The sequence below is a fragment of the Pan troglodytes genome, chromosome 6 (genome assembly GCF_028858775.2).
Source record: "Pan troglodytes isolate AG18354 chromosome 6, NHGRI_mPanTro3-v2.0_pri, whole genome shotgun sequence".
NCBI classification, from domain to species: domain Eukaryota; kingdom Metazoa; phylum Chordata; class Mammalia; order Primates; family Hominidae; genus Pan; species Pan troglodytes.
The window spans coordinates 12,295,975-12,317,454 of record NC_072404.2 but is presented as its reverse complement, the minus strand read 5'-3'; the positions used below and the strand labels follow the sequence as shown (position 1 = coordinate 12,317,454).

Below are 21,480 nucleotides of genomic sequence, written 5' to 3'. Positions count from 1 at the left end.
TGCAACCTACAAAACAAAGGAAATAAAACAGTTGGTGGGGCATGGAAAGTTCAACCCCAAAGGAGTAAACTTCGTTTTTTAAAAAAAGGAAGGCCAGGCGCGGCGGCTCATGCCTGTAATCCCAGCACTTTTGGGAGGCCAAGGTGGGCAGATCACCTGAGGTAGAGAGTTCGAGACCAGCCTGGTCAACATGGAGAAACCCCGTCTCTACTAAAAATACAAAATTAGCCGGGCATGGTGCTGTATGCCTGTAATTCCACCTATTCGGGAGGCTGAGACAGGAGAATCGCTTGAACCCGGGAGGCAGAGGTTGCAGTGAGCCAAGATCGCATCATTGCACTCCAGCCTGGGTAACAAGAGCAAAACTCCATCTCAAAAAAAAAAAAAGGCCAGGAGCGGTGGCTCACGCCTGTAATACCAGCACTTTGGGAGGCTGATGCGGGCAGATCACGAGGTCAGGAGATTGAGACCATCCTGGCTAACACGGTGAAACCCCATCTTTACTAAAAATACAAAAAAAAAAAAAAAAAATAGCCGGGCATGGTGGCGGGTGCCTGTAGTCCCAGCTACTCGGGAGGCTGAGGCAAAACGGCGTGAACCCGGGAGGTGGAGCTTGCAATGAGCGGAGACCGCGCCACTGCACTCCAGCCTGAGCAACAGAGCGAGACTCTGTCTCAAAAAAAAAAAAAAAGAGAAGTAAAAGGAGGGCTTGGCAAGAAAACAGTCTCTATTTTAAAACACTTAAAACTGTCTTCATCTCATTTTGCAATCACAGTGACACCAAAAGGGCATGGCTGTTCAACAGGGTTTTAAATGCGCCACCAAGGCAGTGTCACTTAGATTAGATGGAGATGGTTTGCCTTGTAAGGACTTTTTCTTTGGGACTCTGAGCACCAACCGAAAGGATCACAAGGCAGGACTTCATTGTTTCCTGGGAGCAGAGAGTTGAGTTCAGGTCTAGCCTTATATTGTTTTTCAAGCTCTGCTTCTAATCTCGTGCATCGGCAACCTACCTCGATGTTTAAAAAAAAAAAAAAAAAAAAAAAAAAAAGGCCGGGCGCAGTGGCTCACGCCTGTAATCCTACCACTTTGGGAGGCCGAGGCGGGTGGATCACCTGAGGTCAAGAGTTCGAGACCAGTCTGACCAACATGGAGAAACCCCGCCTCTACTAAAAATACAAAATTAGCCGGGCGTGGAGGCGCATGCCTGTAATCCCAGTTACTCGAGAGGCTGAGGCAGGAGAATCACTTGAACCCAGGAGGCGGAAGCTGCGGTGAGCCGAGATCGCGCCATTGCACTCCAGCCTGGGCGACAAAAGTGAAAACTCCGTCTCAAAAAAAAAAAAAGTATTAGGGGGTCAGACGCAGTGGCTCATGCCTGTAATCCTAGCACTTTGGGAAGCCTAAGCAGGTGGATCACCTGAGGTCAGGAGTTCGAGACCAGCCTGACCAACATGGCAGAACCCTGTCTCTAATAAAAATACAAAAATTAGCCGGGGAGTGGTGGTGGGTGCCTGTAATCCCAGCTACTTGGGAGGCTGAGGCAGGAGAATCACTTGAACCCTGGAGGTGGAGGTTGCAGTGAGCTGAGATCAGGCTATTCCACTCCAGCCTGGGCAACAAGAGTGAAACTCCGTCTCAAAAAAAAATAGCTGTCCACAGTGGCATGCAACTGTTGTCCTGGCAACTTAGGGGGCTGAGGTGGGAGGATTGCTAGAGCCCAGGAGTTCAAGTTTATAGTAAGCTATGATCACTCCACTGCACTCCAGCCTGAGCGACAGAGCAAGACCCTGTCTCAAATAATAAAAACTATCAGGACGACGACGGCATTAATAAAAACACAAGAAGAACCAAGACCACACATATAAAATAAGACATATTTATTAAGCTAAAGAACAAATTTTATTTTTCATTTTCCCCAAACACTAAAATAGCACATGGCATAGTAATTCAGCACACAACATAAACTGATATATGCAATCGATAATCCCGAAAATGTTTAAGTCTCACTTTGGGAGTCTTTAAAAACTTATGTCCCTAAATGACCTTTATTAAAGTTATCAACAGATGACAACAGGAGTCACCTTGAAAAATTTTGGGGTACAGGATACTGCAATTCTTAGAATCTGGGAAACTTTTTATGTGGGAAATAACTCGATTTGCTTCTCTGTAACTGAGCTACTTTTTTCTGGAGCTCATTTTTGTTTAAGGTAACACTGCTAGGGTTCTGAGTTTGAGAAGGGATCTTCTAAAGGTAAACTTAATACTGCAACTTTCACCACAGGGCCTCTGTCTAAACTGCATTTCAAGTGCAAGGAAAGGGGTGTGAGAAGTGAAATCGAATTTTGCTGCCGACCAAAATCATTCTACAAAATGTAGACATGGTAACAGCTTACCACGAATTCAGCAAGATTTAACACCAGGTACAGTGGTGTAGACTTTACAAGTATCCACTTCCATTGGGTGATCAGACAAGTCAAAAGGACACACAGGATTTGGGACAGTAGCCCTTTAGAATGGATGTTGAAGACAGAACTTCATGGTAAATCCGTATGTTCTAATCTGGTATTTATACAGGCTATGATCATCTCCTGAAATGTTTCCCAATTCTGTATATGTCTTTTAAAGCACAATTTAACACATGCCAAAAAAGTTCCTTCCGCATCAACCGGCTTTGAATTTAAACTCAATTTACTTTAAGTCTGCCAGGTCGTACAAAACTACAGCAGGAACCTAAGGGCTGCACAGTTTGCATCCAGACTTAATGCGAAAGAAATCATTCTAAGACAACTCTTAAAATTAATCTATTGGTATTGTTCTGCTTGTACCTTAACTATGGCATAATGTATTTGCTAATTCAAAAGGTTGCAGAGCCAGTAACCCCAGTGTTATCTGCACACCATCTGAGGTGCTTTTAAGCATTTTCTTGAATTCTATTGTTTGCTTTGAAAACATGGGCTTTAAACGGTCAAGGAAAATGCGTTTTGTCTCCTCACTCAGGAGCACTTCGGCATACACGTGCAGTGTTGCAGACAGGACAGAGTGCAGGCAAGCGGGTTCCAACTCAGAGCCCAGACCCTTGGGAAAAGCACTTGGTGGGTCTTCCTGGAAACTTCCCATTTCCGGCAGTTTTTGATGGCGTGGCAGTCGTGACACCCGAGGCTCTCCTTTGGGGCACTGTCCTCTGTGGCCGTCAGTGGCCCTGGGCCCTCCTCCCAGCCAGTCTCGCCGCCCCAGAGCTTCAACACCACTGCAGGACACCCGAGCAAAACACTCTGTTGGAGCAGGGAACAAACCCACGGCTGTGCTCGAAGTGGCTGCTGAGGCTGGATTTCTTCTTACTGATTCTCTCACATATGGAAGCACTGGGCTGCCACTGTGAAGCCAGAGGCCAGCCCCGCTCGGATCCTTTCTCATTTCCAGTGATAATGCCTCACTTTGTGAATTTCCATCAACCACAGGCTTATTCATCCAGGAGGGTGCATCTGCAGGCCAAGGGCCCTCCGGCATTCTTTTCTTAAGGCTGCATGATAGTTTGTCCGAGTCACCTCCTCCGGCCTGCTGCACTTGTGCCAGGCAGGTGCCGAGGGGCCCTCTTCTGTCCCTCATGCTTCGTGTTCTTGGATGCGGTGGGCCTGAGGTCACGCCTTCGTCAGTCTGGGAGGGCCTTCAATGGATCTCAATATGAACCTAGAAAAGGGAATCAAATTAAAGTTCTAAAATGAAGACACATGGGTCTTAAGAGCATCTACACCCACCAAATATTTCCTAACAAACACTGAGATCTTTATGACAGTCTCCAGTACAGGGTTTCACCATATTGGTAAGGCTGGTTTTCAACTCCTGACCTCAGGTGATCCACCCACCTCAGCGTCCCAAAGTGCTGGGATTACAGGTGTGAGCCACCATGCCCAGCCGTATTATGGTTTTTGTTTTTTTGAGACAGAGTCTTGCTCTGTCGCCCACGCTAGGCGACCAGTTGCATGCCACCAAGCCCGCTAATTTTTTGTATTTTTAATAGAGACAAGGTTTCACCAAGTTAGCTGCGATGGTCTCCATCTCCTGACCTCATGATCCACTCGCCTTGGCCTCCCAAAGTACTGGGATTACAGGCGTGAGCCACCACGCCCGGCCTAGTGGAGAACATTTCGTGGGCTTAGTTCCCCACCCTCAAATTAGCAAATAATAGAGGCTTTTTTTTTTTTTTTTTTGAGATGGCGTTTCGCTCTTGTTGCCTAGGCTGGAGTGCAATGGCACGATCTCGGCTCACTGCAACCACTACCTCTCAGGTTCGAGCGATTCTCCTGCCTTAGCCTTTTGAGTAGCTGGGATTACAGGTGCCTGCCACCATGCCCAGCTAATTCGTTTTTTGTATTTTTAGTAGAGATGAGGGTTCGCCATGTTGGCCAGGTGAAATTAGCCAGGTGTGATGGCAGGTGTCTGTAATCCCAGCTAGTCCGGAGGCTGAGGTCGGAGAATCGCTTGAACCCAGGAGGTGGAAGTAGCTGTGAGCCGAGATCATGCCACTGCACTCCAGCCTGGGCGACAGAGCTAGACTCCAACTCACGGAAAAAAAAAAAAAAAAAAATTGCGAAAAGGCTTTGAAATGAACAAAAAATAACATGACTGGGCATGCTACCTAGTGCATCCTTCAGGTTATGTAATTTTATAGGGACCAGCACCTTCATTGTCTCTGAGCTGCTTTACAACTCTGTCATTTGCCCAAAACCTTAAGAGTAAGGCAAAAAAGTTCCTGTCCAAAGAAAATAGTCTAATTAGCTTAATTAAACTAATTAAATTAGTCTCATGGAATGTACTGATTACTGCCCTATGGATATTGACCAGCTTTGCATCTATCTGTAAACTCACTTTCGAGTGTTGTCTGAATTTTCCTTTAAACTGGTTGTAACATCATATTAGTTCCCTTATTAATTGACAAGTTAAATGTAATTTTGACACATGATGTGTTCACTTAAAAAACACCACCACCCTCAGCCAGGCGTGGTGGCTCACGCTTGTAAACTCAGCAGCTATAGTCCCAGATTCTCAGGAGGCTGATGTGGGAGGATTGCTTGAGCCTGGGAGGCAGAGGTCGCAGTGAGCTGAGATCGAGTCACTCTGCCCTCCGACCTGGGCAACGGAGTCAGACCCTGTCTCAAAAAATAAAAATTAAAATTAAAAAGCAGCAACACTGAAAGGATCAGCTACAGCTCAAAGTGGCTGACGGAGATGGAGAAATGCCAGGTAGGAAACTGCTGTTTCTCTAATCTTATGGAACTAGGAGACTCTTAATGCTAAATGGATGTATAACCGCATTAAGATTTGTTATAAATTTTGGCCAGGCGCAGTGGCTCATGCCTGTAATCCCAGCACTTTGGGAGGCCAAGGCGGACAAATCATGAGGTCAGCAGTTCAAGACAAGCATGGTCAACATGGTGAAACCCTGTCTCTATTAAAAATAGAAAACAGCCAGACGTGCTGGCGGGTGCCTGTAATCCCAGCTACCAGGGAGGCTGAAGCGAGAGAATTGCGTGAACCCGGGAGGCAGAGGTTGCAGTGAGCCGAGATCCCACCACTGCACTCCAGCCTGGCGACAAAGCAAGACTCCATCTCAAATAAAAAATCAAAAAAAAAAAAAAAAAAAAACACTGGGGAGAAAATGAAGGATGCAATTATTATTAGAGGCTGAAGGAGAAAGCAGGGAGAGTTTAGAGAAAGAGACCCCGGGCCATGTCACAGGGAGCCGGTGATTGCAGCCAGCCGAGAAGCTTCAGCAAGGACAGGATGGCTGGATTTGCATTTCAGATAAATTATTCTGGATACACTGTGATGGACAGACTGCAAATGGTTCAGAATAGACACACTAGTTAGGAGGCTGTTCCACAGAGCAGGAAAAAGAAAGAAAGAAGGCTGTGATCATAAGGAGGCACAGACTAAAGTTTCATATTGTTGTTGTTGCTGTTTTTGAGACGAGGTCTCACTCTGCCACCCAGGCTGGAGGACAATGGCGTGATCACAGCTCACAGCAGCCTTTAACTTCTGGGCTCAAGCAATCCTCCTAATTCAGCCTCCTGTGTCACTGGGACTACAGGCAGGCACCACCATACCTGGCAAATTTTTTTTTTTTCAGAGCAGGAACAGAAGTTTATTACAAAGCTCTAGAGTGAGAAAGGAAAGTGCACTTCGAAGAGATCCAAGTAGGTGACTTGAAGAACAAGTGTCTTTTTTTTTTTTTAATAGAGACAGGGTCTCCCCATGTTGCCTAGAGTGGTCTCGAACTCCTGGCCTCTTTTTTTTTTTTTTTTTTTTGAGACAGAGTCTTGCTCTTTTTTTGCCCAGGCTGGAGTGCAGTGGCGCTATCTCAGCTCACTAAAAGCTCCACCTCCCGGGTTCACGCCATTCTCCTGCCTCAGCCTCCCGAGTAGCTGGGACTACAGGCACCCGCCACCACACCCGGCTAATTTTTCGTATTTTTAGTAGAGATGGGGTTTCACCATGTTAGCCAGGATGGAATCTATCTCCTGACCTCGTGATCCACCCACCTCGGCCTCCCAAAGTGCTGGGATTACAAACGTGAGCCACCGCACCCAGCCGAACTCCTGGTCTCTTAAGTGCTCCTCCCACATCAGCCTCCCGAGTAGCTGGGATTACAGGTGTGTACCACTGTACCCAGCTAAAGTATTTTTTTAAAGTTGTTGACTGGCTGGGTGCAGTGGCTCACGCCTGTAATCCCAGCACTTTGGGAGGCCTAGATGGGTGGATCACCTGAGGTCAGGAGTTCAAGACCAGCCTGAACAACATGGTAAAACCCCATCTCTACTAAAAATACAAAAATTAGCTGGGCATGGTGGAGCATGCCTGTAGTCCCTGCTACTCGGGAGGGTGAGGCAGGAGAACAGCTTGAGTCCCAGAGGCTCTGTCTCAAAAAAAAAAAAAAGAGATGGAGTCTCACTCTGTCACCCAGACTGAAGTGCAGTGGCAGGATCACAGCTTACTGCAAACTCTGCCTCCTGGGTTCAACAATTCTCCTGCCTCAGCCTCCCAAGTAGCTGGGACTACAGGTGCACACCGCCACGCCCGGCTAATTTTTTATATTTTGGTAGAGACGGGGTTCCACAAGTTGCCCAGGCTGGTCTCAAACTCCCGAGCTCAGGCAGTCCACCTGCCTTGGCCTCCCAAAGTGCTAGGATTACAGGCGTGAGCCACCACGCCCAGCCTGGATAGTTAGTTAGTTATTTTGAAATGGAGTTTCACTCTTGTTACCCAGGCTGGAGTACAATGGCACGATCTCGACTCACTGCAACCTCCACCTCCTGGGTTCAAGTGATTCTCCTGCCTCAGCCTCCTGAGTAGCTGGGATTATAGGCATGTGCCACCACGCCTGGCTAATTTTGTATTTTTAATAGAGACGGGTTTCTTCATGTTGGTCAGGCTGGTCTCAAACTCCTGACCTCAGGTGATCCACCCGCCTTGGCCTCCCAAAGTGGTGGGATTACAGGTGTGAGCCACCGCACCCAGCCAGTGGTTATTTTTTGAGACAGAGTCTCACTCTGTCACCCAGGCTGGACCGTAGTGGTGCAATCTCAGCTCACTGCAACCTCCACCTCCTGGGTTCAAGCGATTCTCCTGCATCAGCCTCCCAAGCTGCTGGGATTACAGGAACCCACCACCATGCCCAGCTATTTTTTTTTTAAATGGAGTCTCGCTCTTGTTGCCCAGGCTGGAGGGCAATGGCACAATCTCGGCTCACTACAACCTCTGCCTCCTGGGTTCAAGTGATTCTCCTGCCTCAACCTCCTGCGTAGCTGCGATTACAAGCGCCCGCCACCACGCCTGGCTAATTTTAGTTTTTGTATTTTTAGTAGAGATGGTGTTTTGCTATGTTGGCCAGGCTGGTCTTGATGTCCTGACCTCAGGTGATCTGCCCGCCTCAGCCTCCCAAAGTGTTGGGACTACAGGTGTGAGCCTCCATGCCCAGCCTAGCCGTTATTAATATGTGAGAAAATATTAAAATGTCTTGGTTTAGTTCATTCTTCTTTCTTCTCCCTTTTAACATTTTCTATGTTTTATAATATGTATCATATTCTGAGTGAGCAAAATATACACTTTATGAATACTTATATATATCTTGTGGGACATGCTGAAAAGTTTTTACTGATAGAATTGTGACCATTATTCTATATAATTCACTAAAATATATTTGAACCAGGCCAGGTGCAGTGGCTCAGCCCTGTCATCCCAACACTTTGGGAGGCACAGACAGAAGGATGGCTTGAGCCCAGGGGTGTGAGACCAGCCTGGGCAACACAGCAAGACCCTGTCTCTACAAAAAAATTTTAAAAGAGTGGCCGGGAGCAGTGGCTCACACCTGTAATCCCAGCACTCTGGGAGGCCAAGACGGATGGATCACTTGAGGACAGGAGTTCGAGATCAGCCTGGTCTACACGGTGAAACCCCGTCTCTACTAAAAATACAAAAATTAATGGGGCATGGTGGTGCGCACCTGTGGTCCCAGCTACTCAGGAGGCTGAGGCAGGACAATCGTTTGAACCTGGGAGGCGGAGGTTACAGTAAGCCAAGATAGCACCACTGCACTCCAGCCTGGGCAACAGAGTGAGATTTTGCCTCAAAAAAAAAAAAAAAAAAAAAATTAAAAGATTAGCTGGGGGTGGTGGTGCACACCTGTAGTCCCAGTCACTTGAGAGGCTGAGGTGGGAGAGGATTGCTTGAGCCTAGAAGCTCAAGGCTGCAGTAAGCTGTGATCACACCACTATACTCCAGCCTGCGCAATTAGAGCAAGACTGTGACTCAAAAAAGAAAAGAAAAAACTGTATATATATGAACCACATAAAAGAATACAGGCCAGGCACGGTGGCTCATGCCTGTAATCCCAACACTTTGGGAGGCCATGGCGGGCAGATCTCTTGAGGTCAGGAGTTTGAGACCAGCCTGGCCAACACAGGGAAACCCTATCTCTACTAAAAATACAAAAATTAGCTGGGTATGGTTGCACATGCCTATAATCCCAGCTATTAGTCAGGAGGCTGAGACATGAGAATCACTTGAGCCCAGGAAGCAGAGGCTGCCGTGAGCCAAGATGGCACCACTGTACTCCAGCCTGAGAGAGAGAGCAAGACTTTGTCCAAAAAAAAAAAAAAAAAAAAAGCTGGAGTGCAATGGCACAGTCACGGCTCACTGCAGCCTCGACTTCCTCAAGCTTGGGTCATCACCTCACCTTAGCCTCCCAAGCAGCTGGAACCACAGGTGTGTGCCACCACATCCAGCTAATTTTTTGTATTTTTTGTAGAGACAATGTTTTGCCATGTCCTAGGCTGGTCTTGAACTCCTGGGCTCAAGTGATCCACCCACCTCAGCCTCCCAAAGTGCTGGAATTACAGGTGTGAGCCACCATGGCTGGCCATATTCTTTCAAACCTTACATTTATTTTGCTGATGAAAATGTGCCAAGTATGAACATTATCCTTAAACGGAAGGATTCCTAAATATATTTCAATATATGTTGAAATAGGTATTTTAATTCTTTTTTTCTTTTTTTTTTTTGAGACAAGAGTCTCTCTCTGTCTCGCCCAGGCTGGAGTGCAGTGCCGCAATCTCAGCTCACTGCAGCCTCTGCTTCCCGCACTCAAGCAACTCTCCTGTTTCAGCCTCCCAAGTAGCTGAGACTACAGGTGTATGCCACCGTGGCCCTGGCTGGTTTTAGCTGTGTCTTCTCCCCTTTGGGACTAGCCTTGCCAGCCCATTAATTTTGTATTTTGAGTAGATATGGGGTTTTACCATGATGGCCAGGCTGGTCTCTAACTCCTGACCTCACGTGATCTACCCGCCTCAGCCTCCCAAAGTGCTGGGATTACAGGCGTGAGCCACTGCGCCCGCCCAGTATTTTAATTCTCAAGAAAAACAGGTCATATAATATGGGACAGTGCTCAGAAAAATTAAGTTTCTAACCATTTTTAATAAGTCCTTGTACAAGGATTTAGCATTGTTCAGAAAGGTGAAACATTTCTAGAATTGTGTTAAAGTACTTTAAATACAGTACCATTTTTTTTTTTCATTTTCCTTAGCAAACTAACGCAGTATAAGGTACCATTAGTAATCACTTATTTTATAACTCAGAAACATAAAAAAATTCATTTAATAAGGTAAACATGTATTCAATCATGATAGAATAAACTGTCCCCTGAAGTTCTTCTAGTACTTTAGTATTCAGTAATAAACTATTTAATTCTCTCATCAAAAAGATTTCAATGTTATTTATTTATTTATTTATTTATTTTGAGACAGAGTCTTGCTCTGTCACCCAGGCTGGAGTGCAGTGGTGCAATCTTGGCTCACTGCAACCTCCGCCTCCCAGGTTCAAGCAATTCTCCTGCCTCACCCTCCCAAGTAGCTGGGACTACAGGCACCAGCTGCCACGCCCAGCTAATTTTTGTATTTTCAGTAGAGACATGGTTTCACCATGTTGGCCAGGCTGCTCTCGAACTCCTGACCTCAGGTGATCCACCTGCTCAGCCTCCCAAAGCACTGCGATTACAGGCGTGAGCCACTATGCCCAGCCACAAAAAGACTTCAACAGGTTATCAAAAACATTTTGGCTCACAGCCCTCAACTAACCTCTTCTGGTATTAGACTGTTATACATATTACCTGTATTCTGATGGCCACAAGTAACTTCTAAATAATTTCTAGGCATATTTAAGTCATTTATGAGTTTTTTCACAGTTTTTTCTCAGTATGCTAGAGATATATTGTACCAGATAAAGCATGCCTAAGTGTATACAAAATCAGCTCTTTTTGGCCTCCTCATGCCATGTTAATTCTACAAAATTTAAAAAACAGTGTAAATGATGGTATTACAAACAAAGGTAGCTACCAAAGCTGAGACCACCAGAATAATGGAAGGAGTCTTCAAGAAAGCATGGTTCAGGAAAAATAAAGTGTAGCCCTGGGTTCCAGAGGGTAAATCTTGCAGCCTACACCTCCCTCTGCCTCCCACCAAAGATGACAAAAGCTGAACACAAAGCCAGGGAGGTCACAGGGGCGCTGTGCCAGGGGAAACGAGGCTGTCCAGGTATACCTGATCCTCACCACAACAGAAGCGGTCACCTTCCTCGCAGATCCCTGCCCAGCTGACCTGCCGGACAACAATGGCCTGACCTACTTAGCTGTTGCCCTCATGAGTGCCTGTACCCTCACCTTCCCTAACCCAAGCTATTCCTGGCCTCCAGGGCATGACGGTGCTGTTGCTTTGTAAACTAAAAATATCTTGGCCCCAATGTTTCTGAAAGAGGTCTGGCAAGGCTAGTCCCAAAGGGGAGAAGACACAGCTAAAACCAGCAGGGCCGCAGTGGGCCTTGAGGGACTGCTGCACGCAAGGAGAGCTCACACACGCTCCCAGATGGGCCGGCTCCACACCCCTCAGGTGTGAACGCTAGCACACCTTAACTCACTGTGCTCATGGCCCAAATGATCAGACTGGAGGTAGCAGAAACAAACCCCCGGATTTCCACACAGCCTAGAGGAGGAGAAACAGCAATGACCACACCACTTCTAAATTAGGCTGAATCATGATCACAAGGAACACACTAACATCACTGAGTTCCTGCTACTCGCCACTTGGCACGTCTAAATCACACCTGATGGCCAGGTGTGGTGGCTCACACCTGTAATCCCAGTACTTTGGGAGGCCGAGGTGGGGAGATCACTTGAGCCTAGGAGCTGGAGACCAGCCTGGGCAACACAGCAAGACCCCCATCTCTACAAAAAATTAAAAAATTAGCTGGGTGTGGTGCACACACCTGTGGTCCCTGCTACTCAGGAGGCCGAGGTGGGAGGATCGTTTGAGCCTAGGAGTTTGAGACCAGTCTAGGCAACATAGCAAGACCCCATCTCCATAAAAAATAAATCACCTGCCCCTATAAAACCAGCTGTGTACCCCTCTTTTTTTCTTTTTTTTTTTTTTTTTGAGACGGACTCTCGCTCTGTCGCCCAGGCTGGAGTGCAGTGGAGCGATCTCAGCTCATTGCAAGCTCCGCCTCCCAGGTTCATGCCATTCCGCTGCCTCAGCCTCCAGAGTAGCTGGGACTATAGGCGCCCGCCACCACGCCTGGGTAATGTTTTGTATTTTTAGTAGAGACAGGGTTTCACCATGGTCTCGATCTCCTGACCTCATGATCCACCCACCTCAGCCTCCCAAAGTGCTGGGATTACAGGCAAGAGCCGCTGTGCCCAGCCGTACCCCTCTCTTAACCACTGCCCTGTCTCCCCCTCCCCGTCCCCTGGATGCTCACAGGTGCGATCACAAGGAGAGGAGAGTGTGCAGAGGCCGGGTGCCAGCTCGGGGTCAGGCAACTGACTTTCCGCAGGGAGAATGAGTCTCACTCTGCCGCCCAGGCTGGAGTGCAGCTGCACGATCTCAGCTCACTGCAACCTCCACCTCCTGGGTTCAAGCAATTCTCCTGCCTCAGCCTCCTGAGTAGCTGGGATTACAGGCATGCACCACCATGCCCAGCTAATTTTTGTATTTTTAGTAGAGATGGGGTTTCTCCATGTTGACCAGGCTGGTCTCAAACTCCTGACCTCAGGTGATCCGCCCGCCTCGGCCTCCCAAAGTGCTGGGATTACAGGCATGAGCCACCGCGCCCGGCCCCTCCCAGGATTCTGTGAAGATTTGATGTATGAGAAGCAGCCAGAATCTTCTCTGACTACTCTTCTCTGACTAGCATCCTAAGGGCATCCCAGCTGCTGTTGATCAGAATCAACAGCAGCTACTAAGATCATCATGACCAAAAGTGTTTCAGGGAAGGACAAAACGCTGCTGAGAAGGTTGGTGCGGTGGAGGACGGAGAAGCGACCACTGCATGTGTGTACAGACACAGCCCCAACATGGGTAAGTACACTTCAGTGGAAGGGCAGAGGCCGTGCCATACCTGGAGTCAGCTGAAGCACGGAGGCCGTGCTGCACCTGGAGTTGGCTGAAGGGCAAATACAGACCACCCACAGCTTCCCCAACATTGCCAGGGAGGGAATTCAGGATAACAGACTCGAAGGAGGGCAGGTTGACAATGACTTAAAAAATTATGAGTGCTGGCTGGGCGTGGTGGGATTATTCCCAGCACTTTGGGAGGCCGAGGCGGGCGGATCACGAGGTCAGGAGATCGAGACCATCCTGGCTAACACGGTAAAACCCTGTCTCTACTAAAAATACAAAAAATTAGCCGGGCGTGGTGGTGGGCACCTATAGTCCCAGCTACTCGGGAGGCTGAGGCAGGAGAATGGCGTGAACCTGGGAGGCGGAGCTTGCAGTGAGCCGAGATGGCGCCACTGCACTCCAGCCTGGGCGACAGAGTGAGACTCCATCTCAAAAAAAAAAAAAAAAAAATTATGAGCGCTGTCATCCTGCCTAACACAGTGAAACCCTGTCTCTACTAAAAAAAAAAAAAAAAAATTCAAAAAATTAGCCAGGTGTGGTGGTGGGAGCCTACAGTCCCAGCTACTCGGGAGGCTGAGGCAGGGGAATGGCATGAACCCAGGAGGTGCAGCTTGCAGTGAGCTGAGATCGTGCCACTGCACTCCAGCCTGGGCGACACAGCAAGACTCTGCCCCCCCAAAAAAAAAAAATGAGTGCTGGCCAGGCACAGTGGCTCACCCCTGTAATCCCAGCACTTTGGGAGGCCAAGGAGGGTAGATCACGAGGTCAGGAGATTGAGACCATCCTGGCTAACACGGTGAAACCCCGTCTCTACGAAAATACAAAAAATTGGCTGGGCGTGGTGGCGGGCGCCTGTAGTCCCAGCTACTCAGGAGGCTGAGGCAGGAGAATGGTGTGAACCGGGAGGCGGAACTTGCAGTGAGCCGAGATCGCGCCACTGTACTCCAGCCTGGGTGACAGAGCAAGACTCCGTCTCAAAAAAATAATAATAATTATTATTATTATTATTATGAGCACTGTCATCCTGGCTAACGTGGTGAAACCCTGCCTCTACTAAAAAAAATTTTTTTTTAAATTAGCCAGGTGTAGTGGTGGGAGCCTGTAGTCCCAGCTACTCGGGAGGCTGAGGCAGGGGAATGGCGTGAACCCAGGAGGTGGAGCTTGCAGTGAGCTGAGATCGCGCCACCGCACTCTAGCCTGGGCCACGGAGCAAGACTCTGTCAAAAAAAAAAAAAAAAAATTATGAGTGCGCGCCAGGCGCAGTGGCTCACCCCTGTAATCCCAGCACTTTGGGAGGCCAAGGTGGGTAGATCACCTGAGGTCAGGGGTTCAAGACCAGCCTGGCCATCATGGTGAAACTCTGTCTCTACTAAAAATACAAACATTACCCAGGCATGGTGGTGGGCACCTGTAATCCCAGCTGCTTGGGAGGCTGAGGCAGGAGAATCACTTGAATCCGAGAAGTGGAGGCCACAGTGAGCCAAGATCATACCATTGCACTCCAGCCTGGGTGACAAGAACAAGACTCCATCTCAAAAAAAAAATTGCAAGTGCTGAAAACCTTTGATTCAAGATTCTAAAGATTTTCTGCCACACATTCAATGAGCAATCACTCATTAAGAACTTACCCTACGCCAGGTGCCAGGTGCTGTTCTAGGTGCTGGTATTAGGTTGGTATACCAAGCAGACAGTCTCTTCTTAAAGCTTCATTTTCTTTCCTTTCTTTTTTCTTTCTTTTTCTTTGTTTCTTACTTTCTCTTTCTCTCTCTCTCTTTCTGTCTTACAGAAACAGTGTCTAGGCTGGGTGCGGTGGCTCACACCTGTAATCCCAGCACTCTGGGAGGCCGAGGCAGGTGGATCTCTTGAGCCCAGGAGCTGGAGACCAGCCCAGCTAACATGGCAAAACCCCGACTCTACTAAAAATACAAACATTAGCTGGGCATGGTGGTAGGCACCTGTAATCCCAGCTACTCGGGAGGCAGGAGAATCACTTGAACCCAGAAGTCAGAAGTTGCAGTGAGCCGAGATCATGCCATTGCACTCCAGCCTGGGTGACAGAGCGAGACTCTGTCTCAAAAAAAAAAGTGATCTTTTTGAAATGGTTAGAGGAGTTACATATGATCCATGAATTCTGCTCTAAGTATACAACCAAGAGAAATAAAAACCGATGTCCACACAAAGCTTACATGCAAATGTTCGTAGTAACATTATTCACAATAGCCAAAAAGTGAAAGCAACACAAAAGTCCAACATAAAAAGACATAAAAGACAAAAACAAAAGACTAAGCAGGGCCAGGTATGATGGCTCACACTTGTAATCTCAGCACTTTGGGAGGCTGAGGCAGGAGGATTAGTTGAGGCCAGGAGTTCGAGACCACCCTGGGCAACATAGTGAGACCCCGTCTAGACAAAAAATGAAAAAATCAACCAGGCATGGTGGCACATGCCTGTAGCCCCAGCTACTCAGAAGGCTGAAGTGCGAGGATGGCTTGAGTCCAGGAGCTGGAGGCTGTAGTGAGCTATGATCGCACCACTGCACTCCAGCCTGGATGACAGAGGAAGACGCTTTCTCAAAAAAAAAGAGAAAAGAAAAAAAAAATTGGCCAGGTGCACTGGCTTACACCTGTAATCCCAGCACCTTGGGAGGCCGAGGAGGGTGGATCCCCTGAGGTCAGGAGTTCAAGACCAGCCTGGCCAACATGGTGAAGCCCCGTCTCTACTAAAAATACAATAATTAGCTGGGCGTGGTACCAGGCACCTGTAATCCCAGCTACTCAGGAGGCTGAGGCAGGAGAATCGATTGAACCTGGGAAGCGGAGGTTGCAGTGATCCGAAATCACACCACTGCACTCCAGCCTGAGCAACAAGAGCGAAACTCCGTCTCAAAAAAAAATAATAATTTTATATATATGATCTAGGACTAAGAAACACTTGATTCTTCCCACAGGCCATATAACTGAAAAGTTGTAGGCATGACTTGTTAAATTATAGCAGATTCACAGTACCATTTTTAATCTTGCTTTTACTAAATTTAGTATTTGGTATTGATTCCATTTAACTGCCTTGTATTTCAGATTCTGTATAAATAAGAAGGATGCTAACAACTCCAGGAGATTAAGGCTTGCTTGCAAATAGTATTTTAAAATCATAACCATTCTCAGTATACAACTGTCTGCATCATTTTCTCATTTAATCATCTTTCATCCTAAAGAGGTATTAACCTCCTTAAAATGCCTCACTGCCCTACAAACTAGAGATCTAGGGGGGAGGGGCTCCCTAAACAAATTTGGAAAATGGAGTTCTTTAGGCCTTATTACTCGTGAAACAGATTCTAACATTCCTGCAATGAAGAGGATGGGTATGGCTTTTTCTTTTTAGTCTCACTCTGTCACCCATTCTGGAGAGCAGTGGTGGGATCATAGCTTACTGTAGCCTTGAACTCCCAGGCACAGGTGATCCTCCCACCTCAGCCTCCCAAGTAGCTGGGACTACAGGCATGCACCACTACATTCAACTAATTTTTAATGTTTTGTAGTGATGGTGTCTCACTATGTTGCCCAGGCTTCTCAAGCTCCTGGCCTCAAGCGAGGGTAAAGCATGTTCTGAAGAAAAAGAAAAAAAAAAAAAAAGGCGTGGGGCTGTCCCCCTTATTCCTTCAGATTCTATTTCCTGTTGCACCTCCCTTTACCAGAAAGCCACAAAAATTAAAACTTCAAATCAGGTAAGTTAGTGTTTTTTCACAAATGAACAAAAACTCTAAAAGCTGCAGGGGAGTTTAAAGTAGCAGAGGTAAATATCAAGGCCAAGAAGACAGACACCCCACTCCCCACCCCCACGATGTGACATGGCTGCTTGTTGCACTTGGTCAAGCCCAAGCCTACAATCTTCACACTTGTGTCTTTTTTTACAGACAGGGTCTTGCTCTGTTGCCCAGCCTGGAGTACAGTGGCACAATTATAGCTCACTGCCTCCTCGACCTTCTGGCCTCAAGTGATCCACCTCAGTCTCCCAAGTAGCTGGGACTATAGGCATGCACCACCACGCCCAGCTAATTTTTGTATTTTTTGTAGAGACGGAGTTTCGCCCTGTTGCCCAGGCTGGTCTCAAACTCCTCAGTTCAAGTGATCCTCCCACCTTGGACTCCCAAAGTGCTGGGATTACAGGGGTGAGTCACGGCACCTGGCCCACTCAATTCTTTTTTTTAAATTTTATTATTATTTTTTTGGAGACGGAGTCTCACTGTGTTGCCCAGGCTGGAGTGCAGTGGCACAAACTTGGCTCACTGTAACCTCCACCTCCCAGGGTTCAAGTAATTCTCCTGCCTCAGCCTCCCAAATAGCTGGGATGACAGGCGCATGCCGCCATGCCCGGATAATTTTTGTATTTTAGTAGAGATGGGGTTTCACCATGTTGGCCATGCTGGTCTCAAACTCCTGACCTCAGGTGATCTGCCTGCCTCAGCCTCTCCAGGAGCTGGGATTTACAGGCGTAAATCCCAGCACGCCCGGCCACCGCGCCCGGCCAGAGTTTAGCTTTCTTTTAGAAATGACATGATCAGATTTATGGGAGGTTATGTGTTTTTCTTGTTGTTAATTTTAGAGACAGAGTCTCACTCTGTTGCCCAGGCTGGTGTGCATCGTCATGATCACGGCTCACTGCATCTTCGGCCTCCTTGGCTCAAGCGATCCTCCCACCTCTGCCTCCCAAGTAGCTGGGATTACAGGCACGCACCACGACACCCGGCTAATTTATTTTTTGTACAGACTGGGGTCTTGCTGTGTTGCCCAGGCTGGTCTGGAACTCCTGGGCTCAAGTGATCCTCCCACCTCAGTCTCCCAAAGTGCTGGGATTATAGGCATGAGCCACCACACCCAGCCCTCGATCTGATTTGTTTTTTAGAAGTTGCCTCTGATTGCTTGGTGGAGATGGCAGATACTACAAAGTCCAGGCGAGTGGATACAGTAGGGTAGACTAGAGAGGTGGTTATAAATAGAGAAGCAGATATATGAAAAAGGTAACTGTTTCAATGGTAAAAAGCATACCAATTTTCACCAAAACAGCATCATGTAGCAGGTTTTCTCTTACAGCCATTCTTGTGATTTTTACAAATGACTGCAAATTACGTTACTCTAGACAAAAAGGGGAGTACAGGAGCCAAATACAGCCTGCAGACACTTTTTGTTTTGCCCTCAAAGTTTCTTTTTTTAAAATCTGTTTTTTTGGTGGTGGTTATTATTATTTTTTTTTTTTTGAGACAGAGTCTCGCTGTGTTTCCCAGGCTGGAGTGCAGTAGGGTGATCTTGGCTCACTGCAACCTCCATCTCCTGGGTTCAAGTGATTCTCCTGCCTCAGCCTACCATGTAGCTGGGATTACAGGCGTGCACCATCACACCTGCCTAATTTTTTTACTTTTAGTAGAGATGGGGTTTTGCCATATTGTCCAGGCTGGTCTTAAACTCCTGACCTCAAGTGATCCGCCTGCTTCAGCCTCCCAATATACTGGGATTACAGGCATGAGACACCATGCCCAGCCAAAGTTTGTTTTTTAAAAATCCGGATTGGAAATCTAAAAATCTTGACTTCTGATTTCTCTTGGTGCTGACTAGATACGGCAAATACTGGGCCCCTATTTCCGAAGGCGGTAACTGGGGAGGGCTCAGGCCTTCTCGTTTACCAGTCCCCTGACCTGACACAGGAGCACCCTTCACTCAATTCAAGCTACCTGGTGGAGGTTTTGACCCCTCTAATCAGGTATAATTTCAGAATGCTACAAGCCCTTGATCACATGAAAGTACCTCAATTTGGACCTCAAAATAAAGAGGCCAGTTAATCTCAACTCATTTACTTGAGACAGAATCTCACTGTCGCCCAGGCTGGAGTGCAGTGGCACAATCTCGGCTCACTGCAACCTCTGCCTCCCAGGCTCAAGCGATCCTCCCACCTGAGCCCCACAAGCAGCCGGGACTACAGGTGCACGCCACCACTGCCCGGCCACCATGCCCAGCTAATTTTTTGTATTTTAGTAGAGACAGGGTTTCACCCTGTAGCCCAGGGTGGTCTCAAATTCCTGAGCTTAAGCGACGCAGACACCTTGGCCTCCCAAAGTGTTGGGATTACTTACAGGAGTGAGCTACTGCGCCCAGCCATCTTAACTCAATTTGGATCAACAGCCAGTGTTAGGTTTCATGTTAATTATCATCACCTGTGTCAGGCACCAGCCACCTGAAGACCTGCTACTGGGACAATCATACTTTGATATGGCCAAACCGACGTTAGAAAGGGACGGCACCTGCAGTGTGGTGGTTCTACTGCTCAGACTGGTTCATTCTGCACGCCAGGGAGCAACCCAAGGACCGTCCAACTGTAAACTCCCCAAAGGAGGGTCCCTCCTTCAGCACAGAGGTATGCAAATGGAATGCAAGAGGGGCTCAGGACTTGGCCAGCTTTCTTTGAGAAAGAATTCTCGAGTTGACAACCTTTCCTTCCACTAGAAAAAGTCATCTGAGGCTGGGCTCACTGGGTTCTGACTATAATCCTAGTGCTTTGGGAGGGCAAGGCAGGAGGATCACTTGAGGCCAGAAGTTCAAGACCAGCCTTGGCAACATGGGAAGACCCTGTCTCTACCAAAAAGGAAAATATAAAAGAAAGAAAAAGGCAACTGGAATTCAACGGATGTAGAAATATCAGTCTCTTGGCTGGGCGCTGTGGCTGACGCCTGTAATCCCAGCACTTTGGGAGGTCGAGGCGGGCAGATCACTTGAAGTCAGGATTTTGAGACCAGCCTGGCGAACATGGTGAAAACCCAACTCTACTTAAAAATACAAAAATTAGCCCGGCGTGGTGGCGGGCACCTGTAGTCCCAGCTACTCAGGAGGCTGAGTCAGGAGAATCGCTTGAACTCGGGAGGCAGAGGTTGCAGTGAGCTGAGATGGCGCCACCACACTCCAGCTTGGGCAAGAGTAAGACTCTGTCTCAGGGAAAAAAAAAAAAAAAGAGATACCAATTTTTTATAGCAAAGGCGGTCTCCAGGGTGCTGGGGTGTGAGCATACTCTAAGATCAGCTGAATGGTTCCAGGCCTCTGAGACGTTTTGTGCTTCCACCTCTTCCACTTTATTTTCCCTGGTCTTCACCCTCACAACTCAGTTCCACCTCTGGCCAAATTACGGTACATTTATCAAAACGCTGTTAACTTCCAATCCATTTTTAGCTTCAAGGATAACATAAAACGTCTATGCAGGCCAGATGTGGTGGCTCATGCCTATAATCCCAGCACTGGGAGGCCAAGATGGGAGGATCTCTTGAGGCCAGGAGTTCGAGACCAGCCTGGGCAACATAACGAGACCCCTTTATTATTATTATTATTATTTTTGAGATGGAGTTTCCCTCTTGCTGCCCAGGCTGGAGCGCAATGGAGCGATCTCGGCTCACCGCAACCTGCGGCCTCCCAGGTTCCAGCGATTCTGCCGCCTCAGCCTCCCGAGTAGCTGGGATTACAGGCACGCGCCACCACGCCCGGCTAATTCTGTATTTTTAGTAGAGACGGGGTTTCTCCGTGTTGATCAGGCTGGTCTCGAACTCCTGACCTCAGGTGATCCGCCCGCCTCAGCCTCCCAAAGTGCATTACAGGAGTAAGCCACCGCGCCCGGCCGAGACCCGTCTTTACAATTAAAAAAAAGGGGGAGGTTGCAAAGTTTGGGAACTAGAAGATTCACCCAACATTTAATAAAGGTCCTCTTCAACACCTTTCCAGCCCATGCAGTCTCGGACCCCACCTCGCGAGCTGCGGGACCTTCCCCAAGGCAAGTCGCTTAACCTGACCCCCAGTGCCGCGTTTGCAGAACGGGGATAAGGACCACCTCAGTGGATCTCCCCAAAGTAGGGTCGCACGGGAAAATGCACGGTGCTTGACATACACTCAGCTTCTAGGCAGTGGCAGTTGCCGTGGCGTCTGCATCCCGCGGGCGAGGCGGGCGCTCGGGGAGGGCCGGGGGCCGGGCAGGCACGGCTCACCCACCTGCAGGCGGACGTTGAGCATCATGGAAGCCACGATGTAGAGGTAGGGGAAGTTGATACGCAGCCGCCAGGCCAGGTCGAAGAAGATGAGCAGCGTGCGCGTCAGCCCCTTGCAGAAGACCCCATAGGAGCGAGCGGCGGCCGAGCGCGAGAGCCGGACAGCCAGGCCCGACAGAGCCGCCGCCATATAGAGACCGGCGCTCCCACAGCCCGCCCGCCCGCCCTCTCCGCGCCGCGTCGCCCCGGCAGCTGACCCTCGCCTGGCGCGCTCAGGGAGCGAGGGAGGCGGCGGCTAGACCGGCGGGCGGGCGGGCCGCAGTGGAGCGGAGTCCGCACGTCACGCTCGGAGAAGTGCCTCAGCGAGCAGCTGCCTGTACCAGCCTGGCCGCGCAGCCTGACGTCACAAAGCCAGCCACGCGCCTGCGCGGCCCACAGGCCCCGCCCCTGGACACGCCCTTGCCACCTTTCTTTTTGGCAGGTAAGACGCGCATGCGCGGGAGAGGAGGCGTGGGGGTCGAG

General features: G+C 48.5%; 2 protein-coding genes across 2 annotated transcripts; both read right to left on the bottom strand.

Moving 5' to 3' along the window:
• Positions 1 to 1,865: 1,865 nt before the first annotated feature.
• On the bottom strand, positions 1,866 to 21,411 carry FAM220A (family with sequence similarity 220 member A). The gene is given in 2 exon segments (NM_001428050.1): positions 1,866 to 3,690; positions 20,963 to 21,411. A coding segment is annotated over 1 exon segment (780 nt). The 5' UTR covers positions 3,610 to 3,690; positions 20,963 to 21,411; the 3' UTR covers positions 1,866 to 2,829.
• Positions 1,866 to 21,411, bottom strand: SMIM10L3 (small integral membrane protein 10 like 3). The gene is given in 2 exon segments (NM_001428052.1): positions 1,866 to 3,690; positions 20,963 to 21,411. Coding segments are annotated over 2 exon segments (207 nt in total). The 5' UTR covers positions 21,149 to 21,411; the 3' UTR covers positions 1,866 to 3,669.
• Positions 21,412 to 21,480: the final 69 nt, after the last annotated feature.